The sequence below is a fragment of the Dunckerocampus dactyliophorus genome, chromosome 6, assembly GCF_027744805.1.
Source record: "Dunckerocampus dactyliophorus isolate RoL2022-P2 chromosome 6, RoL_Ddac_1.1, whole genome shotgun sequence".
NCBI classification, from domain to species: domain Eukaryota; kingdom Metazoa; phylum Chordata; class Actinopteri; order Syngnathiformes; family Syngnathidae; genus Dunckerocampus; species Dunckerocampus dactyliophorus.
The window spans coordinates 2,960,550-2,973,106 of record NC_072824.1 but is presented as its reverse complement, the minus strand read 5'-3'; the positions used below and the strand labels follow the sequence as shown (position 1 = coordinate 2,973,106).

Below are 12,557 nucleotides of genomic sequence, written 5' to 3'. Positions count from 1 at the left end.
TTCCTTCCCACGACACACAACCACATCTCTCACGTCGGCACTCATGCATCTCCCAGTGCTCCATGGAACGTCAAGCAAACAAAAGAAAGAAGGAAGGAAATCAAGAAGAGAACATGGCTGGTTGGGTGCAAACCATTTTCCAGACACAAAAATGGTCAAAAATGTAAAAGCAGCCGGCAACGTAACAGGATAGATGAGGCTTCAAATCCGTCCCAAGAAATGATGATTTGGAACGCCCCGAACACGTACGGCACGCAACAACGTATTCATCCTGGCCGCGTCGGGCTTTTTCTTTGGCTTAATTAACCGCAAAAGACGCTGGCGTTTCGAGCGGCAGCTCGGCGTAGCTGAGCATACGAGGATGAACTCTTCCCAGCGTCCATCACAGCATTAACCTTTCCACAAGCTGTTTGAGACGACGTTTCTCTTTTCTCTACTCATTTCAAGTCGGACATGTTGCTCTTTGTGTTTTTACAAGCTTTAACTTTTTTAATTGAACAACTGAATATGCACACAGAAAAAACTGCACGTTTTTTTTTTACAAGCTTTTTAAAAATGGCTTACTTTTTCTGTTTTTATTGACTTGAAAGTACAAATAGAAAAAGCTATATGTTTTTACTAGCTTTTAAAATCTATATATTTGTATTCAATAACCAAATAAACAAACAAAAAAGTTTAACAAGCTTTTAATTTTTAATTTTTATGGAATTGAATATACAAACACAAAAAGGCCTATGTAGGCCTGTTACGATAACAAATGTTGCTGGTCGATAATTGTGCTACAAATTATCGGCGATAATCGATGTTATCAGCAACATTTTTTGAGACCATTTTTTTTCCAGAGGAGTAATTCACATTTAAACCATTAGATGGTACTCAAGTACAGTGTACCTGTGTGAGACACATTAGCTGGACACAGAAGTTGCCTGTACGTATGTTGTTTAAAATGTATGCCACATGGTCGCATTTCTTTGGCAATGTAACGAGCGACACTGTCTGTGAGCGCGCACCATTTTGCACTGTTTTGTTCATATTTGCCGACCGAACGCCTCAGTAAGCGTTGACTGTCGAGGCACCTCCATCGGTAGTTTTCTTTCCCACCCCAGTTGAGAAAACTGTCCACGTCGGCCGTCGGTGTTCATTCTGTTTAAAACTGAAATATTCCCCCACTGGGGCTGTCGGCTGTGGCATTCGCCTTCTGCGCCTTCATTCATGTTAGCGTATGCTGCCTCACGAGGCTACCTGTAAACCCCCTGTAGCCACTCACTAGTAGCCCCGCCTCCACAAAGAGGCTGAATGAGAGGAGGGCCCACTCTCTCTGTTCATTCCACTATAGAACCAAAGCACACAGACAGATGCAGAGTGAACCCTCTTGTCATCCGGCCCGTGTGGCACGGAGATACGAGCAGTGGCCGAGTTACGGATGGTCCAGTGGCCGTCTAGACAATTCAGGTATCAACTTATTGCCTCTCCGATGTGAGTGATGATCTCACCTTGGCCACCCCAATGAAACATTTGTGGCTCCGCCACTGGAGACGAGCAGATGAACATACGAATACATGCACATGCCAATTTATCGATTTATCGATTATCGTGAGAGGCCTAGGCGTATGTCTTTACAAGCTTTTTTCCCATTTTTTATTTTTATTGAGCAACTGAATATACAGTACTGTACACACAAAAAAGGCACACGTTTTTACAAGTTTTGTTTTAATAATTTTTTTATTTTGATGAAACTGAAACTACAAAAGCCATGTTTTTTTTTTACAAGCTTTTTTCAATTTTTTACAATTTTTATTTTATTGAACAACTGCATATACAAACAGAAAAAGGGTTGTTTTGTCAGCTTTTTTTTAAAAATGTGTAACTAAAATGTTTTTACAAGTTTTTATAAAAAAATATAGATTTTTTTGTTGTCATTTGTATTGAGCTACCCAATATACAAACAAAAAAGTTTTTACAAGCTTTTTAAAAATTATTATTAGTTTTCATTTTCATGGAAATGAAATCGAAAAAAGGCGTATGTTTTTGCAAGATTTATCTCTCTTTTTTACTTTTACTTTATTGAAGAACTGAATATACAAACAAAGAAAATGTGTATATTTGTACAGCTTTATAAAATGTTGTAAATTACGTTTTGTTTTTATTGAACTGAATATACAACCAGAAAAAGGTGTATGTTTTTACAGTTTTTTTATTTTAATTTTTGTATAATATTTTTGTTTTTATTGAACAACTGAATGTACAAACAAAAAGGCATATGTTTTCACAAGCTTTTTTTAAAAAACCTTTTTTTGTTTTTATTGACCTGAATATACCATAAAAAGACATGTTTTGACTAGCTTTTTTCATTTCTTTTTTTATTTTTAATAATTTGTATTGAGCAACTGAGTCTACATACAAACAAAAACGGCACAAGTTTTTACAATGTTTTTTTTTTTAATTATCATTATTTTTTATGGAACTGAAACTGAAAAAGTCATGTTTTTACAATTTTTTTCTATTTCTTTTATTTATAATTTTTATGGAAGAACTAAATATACAAACAGAACAAGGTGTTGTTTTTATTATTTTTTTTTTTATTAATGTCATGTACTAAAGGTGTTAAAGGTTATGAAATTATTTTTAAAATATGGCTTTTTAAAATGCCTTAAATTACTTTTTGTTTTGACTGAACTGAATACACAAAGAGAAAAAGGCTTGTTTTAGCAAGACCAAGGCCACACCAGAAGTTGTTGCCCTGCATGGCCACCAGGTGACGCTGTTACGCTCGTGTACCAACAGCAGAGAGCTGAGAGGCCCATCAAGTTGGAATAATAAGCAAGCAACCCACACAGCACTTTTTTCCCCTCAGTTCAGACATGTTATGGATTAGTGCTGGGGGGCCATATGCTTGCATTGCTGCTGCTAACCAACAACAACACAGAATGCCTCCAACTCATGTCATATCTGTGTGTGTGTGTGTGTGTGTGTGTGTGTGTGTGTGTGTGTTTCCCCCCCCACCCCCACAGGCTTGTTTGGTCCTTGGAAGAAGGCATTTCTGTGAGCATAAGGCCATTAAATATCCACCTCAGCATCCAGCAGCATTCGCTTGAAGCCCAAAGCAATTCCAAATCATTGTGGGGGGAGGAGGGGAAGGAACAGAAGGAGGAAGTGGGGCACATGGAGGAAAAAAAATGATAGAAAATCTGGTGCTGGGGTTTTGTGGCGAGGAAAAGAAGATGTGTGGAAATGTGTGGAAATTAAACCTCAGCCAGAGTGTGGCGATGGACGCATGGAAGAACACAAACATGCATGGACTCTTACAGGGGTGGAGTTAGTAGCATGTTAGCTGTTAATGACACTTCTCTGTGTGTGTGTGTGCGTGTGCTTGTGTGTGTGTGTGTGTGTGTGTGTGTGTCACCTCTTGCCAGGCCAGGTGTGTGGCACGCTGCACACGATGGAGGAGAACATGAGGGCGGTGACGAAGGAGAAGAGCACCAGGTAGATGAGGCCCTCCACGCCGTCGTAGCACAGGCCCGTCAACGCCTGCACGTAATCCTGACAGAGGAAGAAGAGGAGGACGATGACTGTGACATTCCTGGAGCGGTCCTTGCCGAGTGACTCACCATGTGCAGGCTGCGGCAGTCCACCAGGGCCGTCAGCTGGTGGAGGCCCACCTCGGTGGAGTTCAGCACAAACTGGATCTGCTCCAGGCTCCCCTGCGCATACAAAGCGGAGCTCACATGTGCACGAATGTGTGGGGGGTATAGACACACACACACACACACACACACACACACACACACCTTGGTGTTGGCGTAGTCACGCGTCGCAGATCGCAGGAGCTCGGCCACGTCGTCCTGCATCTCCACCAACGCCTTGTGGCTCCCTGACAGCCTCTGCAAGCACGCACGCACGGACGGACAAAACACAAGACATCATGGGCAACTCCATCACACGCTAGCGAAGCCACAAGCCGCATTTCCTTCTACCTGCTGGAAGGGGTTGACTTGGCCCGGGCTGCACCGCAGGTAGTACTGCAGGATATCTGGCAACATGCAAAAACACCACAAAATAACATCATACAAGTGTAAAAAGAAGCTAGCCGCCATAGAGAAACAATAAACTGTGTGCCTACCCTCAACTTTGACGAAGCGCCACATTATTATGGACGAGTGACCTCGTATGGCATTTTCTAGCATTGTTTACTACCATACAAGCATTAAAAAAAGTTACTTTTTATTATTAAAAATGTAAAAACCGTTAACTTTGACGAAGCACAAAATTATGTCTGACCTCATGTTTTTTTTAGCCTACTTTACTGCCACAGAAGCGTAAAAAGAAGTGAAATGTATTTCTTTATTATTAAAAATAATATGTTTTAAATATGCATTTTCATCCTACAACTTTGATGAAGCACCGGATCATTATGGACGTGTTTCAGCCCACTTACCTGCCATACAAGCGCAAAAAGAAGTTATCTGCCGTATTGCAAACTTTTTTTTTATCATTAAAAATAATACATTTCAAATATGCATGTTGAACCCTGAACTTGCACTGGATGATTACTGTTTTCTGTATCTCTGTTTTCTAGCATTATTAACTGCCATACAGGTGTAAAAAGAAGTTAACTGCTATATAGCAAAACCTATTTTTTTATTAGGAAAAATAAATACAAATTTTAAATGCGTGTTTATCACCCAACTTTGATGAAGCACAAAATTCTGACTGATGCCGAGTCACCTCATATCGTGTTTTTTAGCACTCTTAACTGCTATACAAGCATATAAAAAGGTTACATAAGTATACGTACAGTATAGCAAGATTTATTCTTCATTCTTAAAAATAATCATCAAAGAAATGCATGTGCAATCCCCAACTTCGATGAAGCGCGGGATTATTACTGAAGTCGAGTTGACTCGTGTCGTGTTTTCTCGCATTCTTAACTGCCATACAAGCATAAAATGAAGTTAACTGGCATATTGTAAACGTTTTTGTTTTTTCTATTAGTAAAAATAATATGTCTTAAATATGCATGTTCAACCCTGAACTTGGATGAAGCACTGGATTATTACTGTTTTCTGTATCACTGTATCAAAATTAGTTTGTATGTATATATATATATATATCCAAACTTATTTTTCATGATTAAAAATAATAGTATAGGTAACGCATGTTCCCTTAACTTTGATGAAGCACGGGATTACTGTCATGTAAGTGTAAAAAGAAGTGAAACGCTTCTACTAGTAAAATAAAAGGTTGGTACTCGACCTACTGTATACCGGCTTGGACTTCTATTGACTTTCATCAGTTATTAATATTATTACATAGTCATTATTTCCCTTAAGTGTACTGAGCAATCAGAACGTACAGTACCGGATATATGTTCTATGTCCCTTTCTATGGTTATCATCACACTATGGCAGCTTTCTGTGGTGGCATCTCTCACACACACAAAAACAAAGAAAAAGCAAAGCACACTAACTATTTCTGAGGCTCAAATGCTGACTTTGGGTTAATGTGTGACTTCAGAGGCTTATTTCAAAAGCATTGGACTTTCTTTTTGTTCTACTGGAGGCAGCGTGTGTGTGTGTGCGTGTGCGCTGCACAGGAAACATCTGCACTCTGCAGCAGACAGAGCGGAAACGAGCGAGAGACAACAGATCTCATTAAAAGATGAGGTAAGGGGTGTGGGGGAGGGGGTAAAAAAAAGGAGCAAACGTGTGGTTCGTGTAATATGAAAGCAATAAAAAAAAGTCACATGATGCGCCAAAAGGATAAAAAAGAACAAGGAGGAGGCTGCAGCGAGGGCGGTGCATGCTGATGCATTGCAGTCAGCCCACAGACTGAGAGGATACCAGGGTGTCAATCAAAAACACACACTCGCACACACGCACACACACACACACACACACACACACACACACACGCACACGCACACGGTTCCTAAAATAGAAGCAGCTTGTCTTGTCAGGGTGGGCTCGGGCTGTCGAGTGTGAGAGCGAGACACGGCGTCAACCCCTAAACTCATCATTCAGCATCTTGGCCGCTACCTTGATTGATGACGGCGTTCTCCTTGGTCGCCCGGGCGATGTAGGTGTCAGGCGAATCGCAGAAATCGCTGGTTGACTGAGGGCACACACACGCACGCACACACCACAGCGAAGGAGATTACATCACTGCAGAGCCAGGCAGCTCTGCGACGTTGCCATGGTTACACTTACCGCAGCGACAGCCAGTTCTAAGCCCAGAGACCCCCAGCTGATGACAAGAGTCAGCACCCCCAGCAGACACACTCTGGAGGAGCAAACATGGGGAAAAAACAGAATTGTAGATAAGAACTGACTACAGTATAAACACCACGGGTGTCCTACCTTTTTCCCAGCAAGGGCCACAGAGTGAAAAACAAAAGGATGCAGATTTGACACTTTAAGATTTTGTAAATATGCTAACATAAGTTATATATATTTCAAGAAAAAAGTGCATCTAAGCTTTGTCAAGTAGATGAAAAAGTATATTATTAACTCACTCAATCCCAGCCGTTCTTCCAAAGAAAACCCCTTCACAGTAGCGGCCATTTTAAACAATATTGACTGATCTTTCAAGGCACACAGATTATTGTCTTCTATGAGTATATAACCATGGAACCTACCAAAAGAAACATAAGACTCCCGTCTTTCATCAGGAAAAAAAGTTTGTTTCTACCTTTTTCCGTTCTTTAGTAATCTGCAGTAGAACACAGGTAAGTTTCAAGAAAATATCAGTTCCCAACTAAAAATGGTATAAAACCAGCTTTTTGTGAAAAGATAGATTATTAAATCAACTTCAGTCTTGCTCATTTTTTCTTACATTTTCCAACTACTTCAAGATTCTTCTCATACAATCTACGTAAAAAATTTTGTCATAATATTATTCCCACAATATGACAACTTTTCCAAAAATTACAACTTTGTCGTTTTGCTTGTTTCTCATCAGGTCTTCATTCTTCTTTCAACTTTATGCTACTAAAACGACGTTATTTTTTCTTATATTTTATTCTTAATATAATACTACATTATTATTCTTGTAAAATGATTACTTTTTTTCTCTTTAGATTACAACTTTTTTCTTAATATTTTTACGTTATTTTTATAAAATTACTGCTAAAATAACAGCTTTTTTGCAGTTATTGCTTTTTTTTTGTTTTCTTATTAAATTATATTTCTAGACTGTGCCGCGGCCAATAAAAAAATAGCCGTGGGCCACAAATGGCCCCCCAGCCGGACTTTGGACAACAGTCCCTCTCACACACACACGCACACACACACTAACACGCACAGCCAACTGAAGTGATGCACGAAAAAGGGTGAACATTTATTTTTTTAAAAATGCACCCCTGCCGTGTTGCCTGTGCTATTATTTTTCTGACAAATACACCACATGGTGGCGCTCTCATCACCAATTTCTCACACAGCTCAAGGCGCGCTACAAAAAACACCCAGGGTAACTGCAGGATGTGCAACCTGATCACCATGAAATGTGGTGCACGTGTGTGTAAAATGTGAGCGAGATTGGGTGAAAAACATGGCCGCCGTCACGCCAAACGTCTTTGGAGAGGGGTATGGGCGGGACTTGGCAAGGACTAAGTCTTGCATTTGTCTGATGATGATAAAACTTGGAGGAACGCTAGCGTGTCTTACAAAGCATGTTGACCACAACCCATAGGGGGCGCCACTAACATCAAGGCTGCTCAGGTGGCGCTACAGCCTGTGGAGTCCTAACTTTTAGGTCATTTTATTTTATCCACGTTAGGCCGAAACACATCAAGAAAGACAATACCCGTGTCGGTATGGACACATACCCAATCAGAGTTCCCCGAGAGTTTCGGATCAGGCCAAAGAGCACCAGGAGACAAATGAGGACGTCAAACAGAAGCAGGCCAAGGTAGCCCAACCACCTGTGAGGACACATGAACATTTTTGGAGCAAATCAACACAGACGTGATCCAATGTCACTCCAAACCTGTAGAAGTCAAAGGCTTCCGTCTGGCGGGCCATGTCCTCCAGAGAAACCTCAGTGTTGGACCAGAAGGGAACGTCCACCATCAGCCTCACCAGCTCGTCCAGCTGTCCCTGCAGCTTCTGGACGATGGACACGTAGTCTGTCTGCTCCTTGTAGGCCGTCTCCAACTGGACCAGGTTCTCTTCCACCGTCTGGTTGAGCGCAAGAGCGCTGTCTGACACCTGCGGGGAAAAGACACGGTGGACTTTTCTCGTCCCGTTCACCTCACCACTTTGTGTCTGTCCGTCACGCACCAGTTTCTCGATCCCGGACACGGTACGGTTGGCGTGGCGCAAGGAATAGGCCAAGCGACTGGCGCCATCACTGGACTCCCCGTTTCCGTAGAACCCCACGGCGATGCCAGCGCTAACAGGAAGACAAACAAATATAGACAAACCTCAGTGTGATTCGCTTCAAACGTCTGATGGGCACGGTCAGGAGATACGTATGACCTAATACCGTCTTGCCATCAAGCCTGGGGCGAGTAGAGGACGACTACCAGGAATGAATCAGGGTGTACATTGTAACTGGGTCAACAGATCGCGTGTAACGTGCTCCATCTGCATTCACATGCTATGCTATCCAAGCAACACGGCCGCCCTTTTCTTGCCAAGACCTGGGTTCCAATCTCCACTTGGGCATCTCTCTGTGGAGTTTGCATGTGCATGGGTTTTTTCCGGGTTCTCCGGCTTCCTCACCATTCCAAAAACACGCATGTTAGGTTAATTGGAGACTCTAAATTGTCCATAGGTATGAATGATCTATATGTGCCCTGTGATTGGGTGGCGACCAGTCCAGGGTGTACCCTGCCTCTCGCCTTAAGTCATACCCCCATGACCCAATTGTGGATAAGCGGCACTGAAAATAAATGTACTGTATATTATATACTTCATGTAAAAATAATAATAATAATACTTAATATTATTATGTAATATTATTATAAAAATGTATTTGTACAAAATAAACTTCTTACCCCGCACTATAAACTGTACATAAAATATAAATATAGAAGCAGAAAATCTATATCAAATATAAACATGTCAAATGTTTATGACATATTTCATATAGGCTACTGTACATGTAATAATGTTATAGTCCATGTATACTGGTCAAATCAAGAATCAGTATTTATTTGTGGGGAAAAAGGTTTTTACAAATATACTGTATGAAATAAAAATAATAACATTTAAAAAAAGAAAAAAATAGAAAACAATATATACAGTGTATTTCTACATATTATATATTTTAAAATATCATTTGTACAACATAAACACCTTACTCTCACAGTATAAATAAAACACAAATAATTCTATACAAATAAATGTTAAATATATAATCATTTATATATAATATAGGCTACTGTACACACAGTATGTTGTAATGTACGTGTGTGCGTATATCATTCCAACCAAGCATCAATATTTATGTGTGGAAAAATATTGCATACATTACTAGTAAATATTATCATTGATTGTAAATTCATTGTTTATTTGTGCAAGACGCCTGGTAGTCTCTACAGGAGGGCAGTCAAACTACACAACTACAGGAAATATGCCATGTTTTTGTCGATTCATTCATTTACTTTCAAATTCCCATGTCGCTGAAATTGTCGCTCACCGACTGTCCTATCGGGAATTCTGATCCGATTCTTTTCTGCTGGCTATTCCTTATAACTAACCATTGCTTCCACTCAAGTCAGCCTTGTGCCAAAAATACAACGATGACCTCATGTTTGATGGTGGACAAAGAAAGACAGACACACACACACACACACACACACACACAGTGCCTTTTCAATATGACATATTATAGCCTATAATGAAATATTTAAACCTACAGGAAAAAATACACTCTAAGCACTGAGTCACACCAACACACACTTTCTCCCTGACTGTATAATTCATTTCTCGTCTCTACATCCAATCTGCTTCTGTCTCCATGGCAACCTTTCTAGGCCAGCAAGAGGGCCAAAGAGAGGGAGGAAGAATAAATAGAAGGGAGAAAAACAAGAAAGGGGGCTGCAAAGGAAGCAAGGAGGCTGGGAAGGGGGTGGGAGGCTGCAGGGGTTATTAAGATACAGTCAAGACGCAAACGAGGAAGTGTGAAGTTTGTGCTTGCTTTGTCATCTGTCAATCAAATCAAGTCCACGTGTCTGTCTGACGGCAACAACATGAGGAGTCACGGTGGTACCCTACGCCCAAATGATAGCACCCTTTACCCGGCCACAGGAAGGAGAACTATTCCACGGAATCGGCCAATAAAAAGAATCTACTGATGACACGCAGAAATGTACATATTGTGAATGAAATGCTGCAATAGTGAGGAGAAAGAACGTTTGCGTGGGAAAGCATTCATTTATAGCGGCATGTCACGTCCTCACAAACATCGGCTACTTACAGCAATGGACGGTGTAAACTGGCTGGGTTATAATAATAATAATAATAATAATAATAATAATAATAATAATAATAATAATAATAGGCACACAAAGCGCTTCACAACTCGTTATGAGGGAAAAATATCATTTTAGTAGCGCAGAGTTGAAATATTCAATTTAAAAATAAGTTCTAAGTCATGATATTAATGGGAAACAAACAAAACTATTTTAATTAGCTTGGGGAAAAAGTTATAATATTATGGGGATAAAGTCAAAACTTTAAGAGGAAAAAGTCATATTCTAATGAGAAAATTAAATAAATTAGCAGTAATGAACTCATAATATGAGGAAAATCTTCATTTTAGTAGCACAGCGTTCAAATATTAAAAGATATTAAAAAATATATTAAAAAAACAAACAAAAATATTAAAACATGTTATTATATTAAAAAAGTATATTTATATTGAAAATATTTTAACATTATTACGGGACCTCGGCCGAACGAACCAATCACGGTGAGGTATATGGTCTCGAGGGCGGGACCTCGGCCGGGCAGCACGTCCAACGCCTCACCGTCTTAACTCGTTCACGTGCTCATTCATTCATTCCTCCACTCAGCTGGGCAGAGGAGAAGCCGTGAAGTCGCTGACTCCGCTCTGTCTCAGAGGAATGAATGAATGAGCGGGTGAACAAGTTAAGGCAGTGAGGCGTTGGACGTGCTGCCCAGCCGAGGTCCCGCCCTCCAGACCATATAACTCACCGTGATTGGTTCGTTCGGCCGAGGTCCCGCCCTCAAGACCATATACCTCACCGTGATTGGTTCGTTCAGCTCCGCACACGACAAGTGTCATTCATATCAAAGTTGCGGGCCACACGAATATTAATTTTTCATATTAAGACGGGGGCCGCAAACTATCATCCCGGGGGCCACGAGTCTGAGACCCCTGGTGTAGGATGCATACACTACCACTCATGGATTTGTGACTCTAATGCATTTATAAAATTAGTAAAGTTGGTTCCATTCCCAGTCACAGTGCCCTCTACTGGTCAAGCTGCAAACTCACCTGCAAATACAATAACAACAGCCTCCATCTTCATTCACCAAGAAGACAGTTCTGTCTCAAGGTATGTTGACGTATTACGACTTGTACGTAATTTACAAATAACGTGTGTGAACGGGCGTCAACGATCGCATAACTTATTGCCCGCGGATGCGGGACGTATTAATCATACGTTGACATACGTCGAAATGTTTTGTGCATGCACAAAATTTTTGGTCGACTTGGACGTACTATGACGTATGCCGGCGTGCTTCAGCGTGCTCTTAACTTATACAAAACTTACCCATAACTTATTGGATGTACGCCAGCGTATTGGCCAATTTTTTCATACGTTGGCGTAAGCTGGCTAAATTGTCAAGGTGTGACAGGCGTTGGCCGTTGGGCAAAAATTGTGAACACACGCTACGCATTCGTTGATATAAGTTGTTTATAAGTTAGAGAAACGTTGTATATAAGTTACTAATACGTCATGTTTACGTCGACCTCGTTATGAATACGCTATGTATACGCCCAAAATTGAAAAAAAAAACAAAAAACGTCGGCAGTTCAACGTATGCCATCAAAATGATCACGTCCGGGCTCACGACAGGGCCCTTAGCAACAGTCAACATACATGTTTAATAGTGAAGCGCGGATCGATACTGAAACATCGATACCTCCGATAACGGCTCTTCACGCTCTAAAATCAATTCTCAAATGAAAATATCAACACTTTTGAGACTTCGGACTTGTGATACTTCGGTCATTTGCGGTCACATTTGTCTGTTGAGAGGTTGACTGACTGTAAACAGCCATGTGTGAATTGTCAATAAATGAACCTTATTTTGCCTTAAATTGCGTCAAACAGTCTGTACAGTACAGATAAATAAATAGATATTTTCAGTTTCTCAATTGTATTTCAAAGCGCCTTGAATATTTCTGTCCCCACTGGAATAATAATAAAAAAGAATAAAATACAAAAAATAATTAAATAATAACAATTGAAAACCACTGCCTTACAACAACACACTTATTTTGGCACCTAAATTGCATTTAAAAGAAAACAGGACCAAATTTCACATCAATAATAAAAAGTTTGACTGTACAAACAAACAATG

General features: G+C 40.4%; 1 protein-coding gene across 2 annotated transcripts in view; it reads right to left on the bottom strand.

Annotated features, from left to right (window-relative positions):
- The window catches only part of LOC129182336 (protein tweety homolog 3-like), a 43,586-nt gene that overhangs the window by 10,174 nt on the left and 20,855 nt on the right, over positions 1-12,557 (bottom strand). For both annotated transcript variants that reach the window (XM_054778325.1, XM_054778326.1), the window contains exons 4-12: positions 8,277-8,388; positions 7,984-8,204; positions 7,823-7,918; positions 6,207-6,279; positions 6,036-6,111; positions 3,975-4,030; positions 3,789-3,881; positions 3,609-3,701; positions 3,404-3,540 (exon numbers count right to left, since the gene is read on the bottom strand). In XM_054778325.1, coding sequence (XP_054634300.1) covers positions 3,404-3,540; positions 3,609-3,701; positions 3,789-3,881; positions 3,975-4,030; positions 6,036-6,111; positions 6,207-6,279; positions 7,823-7,918; positions 7,984-8,204; positions 8,277-8,388 — 957 coding nt within the window. The remainder of the gene's footprint in view (positions 1-3,403; positions 3,541-3,608; positions 3,702-3,788; positions 3,882-3,974; positions 4,031-6,035; positions 6,112-6,206; positions 6,280-7,822; positions 7,919-7,983; positions 8,205-8,276; positions 8,389-12,557) is intronic.